Genomic DNA, 10,263 nt, shown 5'->3' with positions numbered 1-10,263 from the left:
AGATCATTTTCTTTTGTTTTGTCTCCCAGACTACCAAGTTAGAATTTCTACTAGATGGTTGTAAATATGATTCTAGATGGACATAAAATGGAGGTAGCTCCTAGGGGCTGGAGAGATGTCTCAGCTGTTCAGAAAGCATACCGTTCCTGCAGAAGATCTGAGTTTAGTCCCCAGCACATTGGGCAACTCACAGTTGCTTATAACGTCAGCTCCAAGGGAATCCAATGCCTTTGGCCTCTGTGGGCACCTGCACTCATTTACACACAAATTAAAAATAAATAATTTTTTTAAAAAAACTATCAGATTCTGGACCATCAGTAAGCTCAGAGGGTAAAGGTGCCTGCCACATGTGAAAGAACAGAACTGATTTCTGCAAGTTGTCCTCTGTTCTCTGAAGCATTAATCTAATTAATCAATTCTTTATTAATAAAAAATCAGGAATCAAATATTGGGGTAAGAACCTGAAAGATCAGAGAACAGGGAGCAGACACCAGTTGCTTCCTACCTCTTCTGTTTTTCTGTTCAAAAGGGCTCAGATCCTCTGAGACCACCTTACTACTTTCTATCTCTTCTCTGTCTACAGTCCTTCAAACCTCTATGGAGTGGCTGGCTCTGTCTCCTGACTCAGAGCAAGCTTTATTTGTCAGAACACAATCAAAATATCACACACCGTTTTCTCCTTTTATCTAAACAAAAAGCGAAGGTTTTAACTAACATAGTAAAATTATATACAATACATACAATAACTAGATACAAAAATATACAGGCAAGAATTACATTAACAACGTCTAGTTAATTTGCAATTAACAAATTCAGAGAAAATACTCTATTATCTATCCTATCTTTGGAGAGTCCAAAGTGTTGTACCTAATTCTCTTCCTATCCTAATTTGTATTACCAACCAAACTATCTTAAGTCTCTCAACCCTACACACTTTACACCTCTTTTGTGAGTTTCTTTTCTGAATTGGTAACAATGAAAATTAGAACTAGAACTATCTAATTTCCAACTCCATCAGAGAATCGAGAAGGATAAAATACTACCTGAGTACACAGAAAGTGCAGAGCCAACAACTTTCAAAACTAAGAAAAGACAGAAACAATTGGCTATATGAACAGCCACCCAAGGTTCTTCTGTAATGTTGGGGCGTCCATCTTTGGCCTACAGAGCTAGAATATTTGACAGACTTCTTTGTGAAGCAGGATTTTTGAAGAATTCTCTGCCTTGTCATGGCAAAAGTTGGCAGTCACTTTCTTTTGTGTCCTCCCTGTCCTGCTTGGACAGTGCACTGTCAGCAGGCAAAGCAAGGGCAGTTTCTTGCTCAGTGGCTAACTTTTGCCAAAAAGAAAGTAAAACCCATATGGAGTTTCCTCGATGTCCATCATCTTCTCTGAAGTAGATTGGTGATGCCAGAAGACATGTCTCATTGTCATATAAAAAGAACCTCATGCTATTAAAACATCTTAAATGACATATTCTGTAGATTCCATTAGTGTTTCAAGAACACCTGTCTATCTAAAATAGATCTCTACTTGACCTTGAAAACATACCTAACATGACTACAAGTTTGATTGTAATCGGTGATTAACTACTAATCTTCATTTCTTCATTATTCTAAATAGTTTGTAATAATAACTTTCAAGGACTAGAAATTTACATTACATTGTTAAATGAGTCATAAAAGTACAATATTTTGAACAAGAGTAGAAATGTGTGTAAAGTATGTCTAACAAAAATAACCTTAAATTTGTATCAATATACAAAAATATCTTAAACAAGAGTAGAAACATATATACAGCATAACAAAAATAACCTCAAATTTGTATCACTATACAGAAATCCACACCAATGTAAACTATTTGAGACTAGCAGCTGCTTTTCTGGCTTAAAAACAAATTCAATAATCTATCCTTTTATCCTATCATTGCTATATCCCTCCTATTTTTTCAGAACAAGATCCCTAAATCTAGTCTCCTTTGTTCAGCTTTTTTTCCTGACCATTACCAATGACAACTTGTAATCAACCTCCCCAAATGATGACAAATATTTATAACCCACTGAACTACCAAAAAAATGCCCACTCCACCTCTTGGGAATGTGGGTGTCATGTTCTTAAAATTATGTCCTGATGTCTGTGGGTGATGGCATCTTTAAAAAGATCCTGAAAAAAAATGAGATAATTGTCAAGTCCTGGGAGAGCTAGCTATATTATTTGTTGTCCAGTCTCTGTAATGGGAAAGTGCAGGGGTTTTCTCAAGTCCTGGCTAGAGTAGTCTGTGATGCTGGACCATCTCAGCTAGCCACATTGAAATTTTTCTGAGAAGTTTGCAGTCGAAAGCTGATCTTTGGGTGGTATTTGTTGACTTAGTGGCATTACCATAGTTCTGGTGGAATTGTTGTTGTGGGGCCCCATCGTCCTTATGGAGACTTCAAGGTTGCTGTTAGGCATGGTCATGGTTCACTGCAGAAAACTTAAAACATTTTAAATGTCATATGCAGCAGCAGATCTTGAAGAGGTTAAAGGCCCACAGTTTCCTTAGTTATGATAAAAGTTAAATTAGTTATAAAACTTTGGACTCCCAAAGATAAGATAGATGATAGAATATTTTCTTTAATTTTTTCACATAGAAATAAACTAGATACTATACCTGAAATTCTTATTTAATAACTGCTTTGTTACATATAGTTTTATTATCTTAAAGTTAAAACCTTCAGCCAAGCAGTGGTGGTGCATGCCTTAAATCCAGCACTCAGGAGGGAAAGACAGACAGATCTGTGTGAGTTCCAGGACAGCCTAGTATACAGAGAAAGTTCCAGGACTGGCTACAAAGCTACAAAGAAACACTGTCTTGAAAAAACAAACAAAAAATTTAAAACCTTTTTTTTAATTAGACAAAAGGGGGAAATGCTGTGGAATAATTCTGTATGCTGTGAAAAGGTATTACTATCATTGACTAATAAAAAGCTGACAGATTGGCAGTCAAGTAGGAGGTATAGGTAGGACAGAAACCAAGAATGCTGAAACAAAGAAGGGCGAAGTGAAGAATCACCAGCCAGATGCAGAGGGAGCAGGAGATGAACATGCCATGCTAATAAAGGTACTTCCACATGGCAGAGCATAAGTAAGGAATATGGGTTAACTTAATATGTAAGATCTAGTTAGTAATAAGTCTGAGCTAATGGCTGAGCATTTGCAATTAATATAAACCTCTGTACGGTAATTTGGAAGCAGATTCCAGGATGGGAAAACTCCACCTACAGACCTCCATACATACCCACACAGATTAATAAATACATAAATAACCAAATGAATGTGTACATTAAAAAAAATCCCTGTCTTAGAAATAGATTAGGTTCTCCAAGGTGAGAAAAAGGATGGGTGATAGACCTGGAGTATCTAGAGGGACCAATCAGAAGAGGAGATTCCCTGAGGAGGAATGAGGGAAAAGTTAATGTTAGACGATGAATTTATCCAATTATCTTCATTATCTTTACTCCTTTACTAAGCCTATACTTTGTGTTGTGGTTTTAATTATCATGTAGTAGGAGAATGTATGAAGAGTTCCACTTTTAAAAAATTATTAAGGTTTAAAAATATATGAAAAGTTGTATAAAGAGTTCCATTTTTAAAAAAATCCACTTTAATAAAAATTTATGTGCATGTGTATTTTACCTCTATGTGTACCATGTGCATGCAATACCTATGGAGGCCAGAAGAGGGCGTAGAATACCTGGATTTGGAATTAAAGGTCATGTGGATGCAGGAAACTGAATCCATTCCTTATGCAAGAACAGATGCTCTTAACTGCCGATCCACAACTCCAGCCACCAATATTCTATTTTCTTTTTATGAACGTAACTCCAGGTTTTCTTTGTAGGTGAATTGCCTTGTTTTTCTGAGACTTAGTCGCACAATATATCTCATATATCTCAGGCTGGCCCATTAATTTTTGATCCTCCTGCCTCAGTCTCCAGGGACTGAAGAAATCAAGTTTTTTTTTCTAAAAACGCGGACGCCACACTCTCCGTTCTTCCAAATAGTCTCACCTGTTTAACCTCGGGACCTAACACCGAGTCAAATCCCCGCTCTATAGCTCTTAAAACTAAGCTGCAGCTGGACAGCAGAGGAAACCTGAGATACCCGCCTCCCTCTTCCTGAGTTACCAAGACAGGCGAGAAAGCCTGCCCTCTTAGCCAATGGATGAAGCTGGAGCCAAAGTCATTGTAAACAAACCGTGAGTCGCTGCTTTCGGGCTCCTGGGGGTGGGGTGGGGGGTGGGATGATTCATCCTAGGGCTGAAATCTAGGCGTGACCAGCGCTTTCCACAACCAATCACAGCTGGGGATCTCCAGCGAGGGCGGAGCGAATGGACAGATATTAAAACCAATCACCAGCTGGAACCTGTGAAAGAGGTGGGCGGGCATTGTTTCACATTTAGACCAATCAAAACCAGGTAAGTGAGCGGCATTCTCTGATGTCCAATAGGTGGACGGGGCGGTGTCCGGCAGCCAATGACTGGTGCCAGGGGGCGGGGTGAGACGCGTGTGTGCGGCCGGGGGACCTCGAGCGTTTGTGCGCCGCGGCTCGCGCTCTGAGGAGGCGGTGCTGTGCTGTGGTGCGGACCTCGGGGCGGCGTTGTCCGCGCGGCCAGGTGGGTTCGGGCGTCGGGACTGGACCTCGGGCCGCCCGGGGACACGCACAGCCCCGCTGTGTTTGGGCCTCTCGGGAGCGCGCGAGGCCCCTCTCCCTCTCCTCGCGGGCTGTCCGAGAACGCGCAAAGCCCCTTTCCCGGCGCGGCCCGGGCCCAGGCCGTCGGACGCTCTGGCGCTCGCTGGCCAGCTTCTCCCACCTCATCCTCTTTCACCATCTTTGCTATGGCCCGCCGACTCCGTCCGCTCCTCCGCTCCGCTGCCTTCCGCGACTGTTCCCCTCGACCTCGGGATTTCAGCCTCTTTTCCCCGGGAACTAGCATCTCTCACTTTGCTTCTTGTAGGCACCTGAAAGGGTGAAGGCGAGAGAGGCAGATGACGACGCTGAACACAGGCTCTGCAAGGTTCGGAACCGGAATGGGCTTGCTTAAACTCTTTCTGCCTCCCACCCTTTACGTGCCGTTTGATCACACTCTTCTAGAATCTTTGTCCCCAGAAAGTGCTTTTGCTCAGCACAGCTGAAAATGCAAGGGGGAAAGGCTTCCCAACCGCAACCAATTTAAATCTGTTACGTGGATGGAACGGGATTGTCTTTGACAGAGCTAGCCAATGCATGAGTTTACTCTGTAAGGAAGGGCCTGGTCATGCCGGACGACCAGAAGATGAAGGACATGTGTGATGATCACACACAACCTCTGAGTGAATTACAGCAGCTCAGAGACAGCCTTCATTCAGCATGGTCGCTTTACAGAGAATCTGTTTGCACCTTCATAGTATGGCAATGTTTGGCGTCCGGTAGCAGAAGTAGCAGTTCCAGCCATATGTTTCTTCTAGATGATCTTTTACGTGGTCTCATACCCAAATAAAATGATGCCGGACATTTACTGGGAAGAAATTAGCTCATCACTTGTAATCTTGACTGAGTTTTAGAAGTTGAAAAATACTGGTCGGTGGGGATTTTATTTTGGGAGCTGAAGAAAATTGAGTATCGGAATAAGAGTTTAGTACCTTGGGTAGAAGGGAAAATATGAATACGTCATACAAATCTGCACTGTTCTCATGGCGTTTTCATGACAATATCTGGAGGGTTTTTTTGTTTTGTTTTGTTTTGGTTCTCAAAAGAGAACAGTAAGCTGGGAGTTTAGCATCGGATTCACTGTGTTTTGGAGTTCGAAAGCTTTTACTGTTTTTCTTACCTGGCTCATAGCACATAACAATATAGTTCCCTGTGTTTTGCTGTGGTAAGATTTTAGTCTTAATAGAGAAAGAAGTAAGTCTGTTCGAGTGAATTAAAAGCAGTCTACTTTGAGGTGATAACATTGTCTCATGGGCCATATGTTAGAGCCTTATTAGTGAATCACTCTGGAAAGACAGGATTTTAAAACTGGTGTAATTCATGTCAATTATAGCGGTTGTCAAAGCCATGGGCAAACTGCAGGTCTCAGAGTTGATCACTAGTATACAATATTGTGTCTGCAGTGGAAAACCAAATGTAGGTATCATGTCTTTGGATAAATCTGTCCTTAGTGCTTACTTTTTTCAACATTTAAATGGTAGCTTTTGCTTCCAATTCCCAGAGATCTGACCTTCATCATAAACTTATTAGAGACCTATAAGCTAGGATTAAATGCACAGAGGGTTCTGTAGTTCAGGGTGCAGGACAAGAGAGACGTCCTGTTCCTCTGTGTTCCAACCTCATCTTCCATTGCTCTAGACTCCTGAAGTACATTTCCTTAACTTACCTGGCCCATGTAGATTGTATCCACAGTCAGTAAGCAGAGGTGAATGCTCAGCTCGCTTGTTTTTGCTTACCTAGTTTGGAATGCTGCAGCTCACATTCAGGCTGTTCATATTTCCATGGTGAGTCTAAATCTAGTAAAGATAACAGTGGTAATTAATCATCACACTGTGAATGACTTCAAAGGCACCGCCAGTATTAGTTTAGGGGTTACATGCAAATTTTAGCAAATAAAAAGATTTGCACATAGAATTGTACTTCTGAATAATCCCTAATCCTCATTTCATGGTATTCCCTCCCTCCAAATCTATTTAGAGTGATTCTTTAGAGTATTGGTAAATCTGCTCACTTATTCATTCAACTAATATTTATTAAGCACTTACTATAAGCTGTACTCTACTTGATAGCAAAAGAGCTGTAGATTAAGGTCCTGCCCTCTGGGTCTTGTATTTGAGTTAGAAAGATAAACAGCTACAGCTTGTGTAGGTTGAAATTAGAAATTGTTCTCATCTGAGTTGACAGTAAGTGTACTCCTTCCTGCTTCAGGGCCCAAGAAGACTTCCAGACCACTTCTATTCTTTCATATTTTTGAGCTTTTCTCCAGTAACTTGAGGGGCGAGGGGGGGTATGTATGTGAGCCTGTGAATATGAAGACCAGAGGTCAACCTCAGGCGTTCCTTAGGACCTGGCCAGCTTTTTTGTGTGGAGAAGTGTAGGATGTCTCGCTGGCCTGAAACTCAGCAGCTAGAGTAGGTAGACTGGCCAGCATGGTTCAGGGATCTGCCCAACTGCCTGGGCAGGGCATGCTTGCCTTTTTTAGGTGGGTTCTGGGGACCAATATCAGGTCCCCATGTTTCTAAGACAAGTACTTCACTAAGTCATTGCCTCATTTATGAGAGATAGTGCTGACCTGTTCTTTGAAATCTGCATCTGCCATCTACTAAGTGAACAGCTGTGGTACAACTTGGACTTTTGAACCTGTGTCCTAATTTCAAGATTGATGATGTGTAGACACTTTTACATTTCAAGGGAGAGCATGCACACGTTATCTTTGGTGATGGGGGACGAGTATAAAAGAGAATGGGAGATCATTTCAGCATCCATATTGTCTAGACCATAGTGCTTTCAAAACTATATAGGATAGTGGTTCTCAACTTTCCTAACACTGTGACCCTAAACACAGTTCTTTGTGTTGTTGTGATTGCTAACCATAAAATTATTTTTGTTGTTACCTCAAAATTGAAACATTGCTACTGTTATGAATCGTAATGAAATATCTGATATGCAGGATATCCAATATGTGACCTCTATGAAAGAGTTGTTTGACCTCCAAAGGGGTTGTGACCCACAGATTGAGAATCACTGATCTAGAGCAGCAGCTTGGCCATATCTAAGATACGATTTTTGTCCTGGATACCCACCTTCTCATGCTTGTCCCCTAACATTTTTGTTTTCCAGAGGAGACTACCTGATCTTTCATCTTCTAAAACGGAAGAGTCCTATTGGGCAGAATTTTGAGTTAAGCCAGGTTCTTGGCTCCTGATTTCCAAGTTTAACCTGTATGTCATCTTTAGCTGAGGCGCTGAGTCCTGGTCTGGTCCCTAGTAGACAAAGAAAAGGGGTTGGTTTCATGTATTCTTTGTCTCACAAACAAGTATATTTGAATAGGATTCTGGGTACAGTTACTTTTCTTCAGAGGATAACTGAGGGTCCTAGGACTTTGTGGGCTTCTCTTTAAACACTATTTTACATATTAGATACTGTAAGATAAAGCATCTAGCAAAATGGTTGACATGTGTCAAATATTCACTATATCTTCCTCCTGGTGCTGCATCTAGTTGTATTGTGGTAGAACTACTTGTTCATATGGCTTTCTTCCTTACTACATTGTGAGCTCTATGATAGCAGGTTCCACAGTTCCATCCTTCTGCCTTTGATGCTTGGTTGAGAACCTGATACATGGCAACTGTTGCACAGGTATCTGATCTGGGAACTTCTCAACTCCTCCTGAAAGGGAGGTGGGGGCAGTGGGATTACAGGCTTCCCTGAGAAGGTGTTATGTTAATTACCCCCCTCACACTCAGCCACTTCTTCCAATCTTTTCTTCTTCAGCACATAGACCATCTTTCTTCTCTGCTACTTTACAGAATACCACAGTTTACATAGCCATTTCCCTTTGGTGGGGAACATTGTACTATTACAAACAGCCGCACACCCAGTTCATGCTCAAACACCCTTGATCGAAGCCTCTGAAATAGTTCAGATTAGATCCCCAACTGGTTACATGTTCACTCAGCTAAAAGTTAGCCACATTCCTAATTCTTATTATATACAGAAACATGAAGCAAGATTTCTTTGGGCAAAACTTGTGTACACTTAAGGGATGTTTATGTATCTCATCAAAATGACTGAACAACACCAAAGATTGACTATTTCTAGTTTTAAAAAGTGCATATATCTCTATGTATACACATAGCAAGTATAAAATAATTACTGTCTGAGGAAGGTGGCTCTATGTAGTGCTCTGTAAGCTCTCATTATTTTGTCTATCCTAATTTTTTGTGCTTTCCAATTTTTACAACAGTATGCACTGTTTCTGTACTTTAAAATTTTAATTGAAAATACCAATTCAAGTAAAGTAGAACCTATTCTTGTCCGTATGGTGCCTCTGTGTGCTCAAAGAGCACCTCTCAGCAATCTGCATGTTACTAATTGTGCCTTTAATTTAATTTAGATTGCATTTTATTTCTGTTTTACTTCACTTTACATGGTAAATCAGTTGTTCTTCTGTCTCTTTGCTAGTCTGTGAGCTCTATGAGGGTGTGTTTCATTATATTTTCAGCACTTAGTGTGTGATATGTAGGAGAGTCCTAGGTAGTGACTAAACAACGTCACTGTTACAGACTGCAGAATTTAATACCTGTGTTAGTAAATTGTCATAGACACCTCAGCCCCAGCCGGACAGTTTTACATTCTCCCCCTAAAACTTGTATCTGTTGTAAGTTTCTGCAGTCATGGTTAATTCATTTGTGCCATGCTCTCTGGCCGAGCCATTTGCAGGGTTGTTTTTTTCTTGAGTAATTTTTCATTGTTTACTTTTTATTTTTATTGTGATTTTTTTCAATATACCAGACATGCCCAGGAAACTTAATCATCTTTTCATATCTGTTCCTCCTGTACTTGCTAGTCTCCTTGAAATGCTGATTCAAGGTTTTGTCTATCTAGAAAACATTCTAGAAATACAATAGAGATCTGAGTGCAGATCCGCGGTAGAGCTCACTTTCTGTATTATTTTAAGTGGTTTGTTATTGCACTGAGTGGTAACAGTAAATCCTGAAATCCCTTTGAAACTAAAAATGGAACTGGAATGAGTGATAGCTCAGTGGTTAAGAGCACTGGGTGCGTTTCAGAGGACCTGGGTTCAATTCCTAGCCCTCACACTGTGTCTCACAAATATCAGTAACTTGAGTTTCAGGGTATCTAATGTTATCTTTTGTCCTCTATTGGCATCAGCCTTACACGTTGTACACAGACATAAAGACATAACATGAACATAAAACATAAAAATAAATAAATGAATGTTTTTGAAAAGAAAAAATGAAAAATGAAGCCAAAGTCATAGGCCTGACAAGGAACCTGAAAACTGGAGACATTGATTAAGGAATGTGTGTGAGTGCACATGCATGCACACTACTTAAGTGTGTTATATTTAGATACATAAATACTGTATACATGTTTAAGTTTTTGTTTGTGGCTTGTTTGTTTTGAGATAGTCGTATGTAGCCCAGGCTCTCCTGGAGCTCTGTGTAGACAGTCTGTGCTAGGATTGCAGTTATGTGCTAGCACACCCAGCAACAGATAATTTTTAGATTCTT

The 10,263-nt window shown here is 40.6% G+C and overlaps 1 protein-coding gene across 4 annotated transcripts in view; it reads left to right on the top strand.

The window, feature by feature from the left end:
- Positions 1 to 4,549: 4,549 nt before the first annotated feature.
- Positions 4,550 to 10,263, top strand: part of Paip2b (poly(A) binding protein interacting protein 2B) — a 35,642-nt gene continuing 29,928 nt past the window's right edge. Inside the window, exons 1-2 of one of the 4 annotated variants that reach the window (XM_057778095.1) lie at positions 4,564 to 4,652; positions 4,995 to 5,054. In XM_057778095.1, the coding sequence (XP_057634078.1) occupies positions 5,026 to 5,054 (29 nt within the window). In that variant the 5' untranslated portion in view covers positions 4,564 to 4,652; positions 4,995 to 5,025. Of the gene's footprint in view, positions 4,653 to 4,994; positions 5,055 to 10,263 lie in introns of all 4 variants that reach the window. The other 3 variants (XM_057778111.1, XM_057778103.1, XM_057778120.1) reach the window with 3 other exon arrangements.

This window comes from Chionomys nivalis, chromosome 1 (assembly GCF_950005125.1).
Source record: "Chionomys nivalis chromosome 1, mChiNiv1.1, whole genome shotgun sequence".
NCBI lineage: Eukaryota > Metazoa > Chordata > Mammalia > Rodentia > Cricetidae > Chionomys > Chionomys nivalis.
This window is presented reverse-complemented; position numbering and strand designations above follow the sequence as displayed.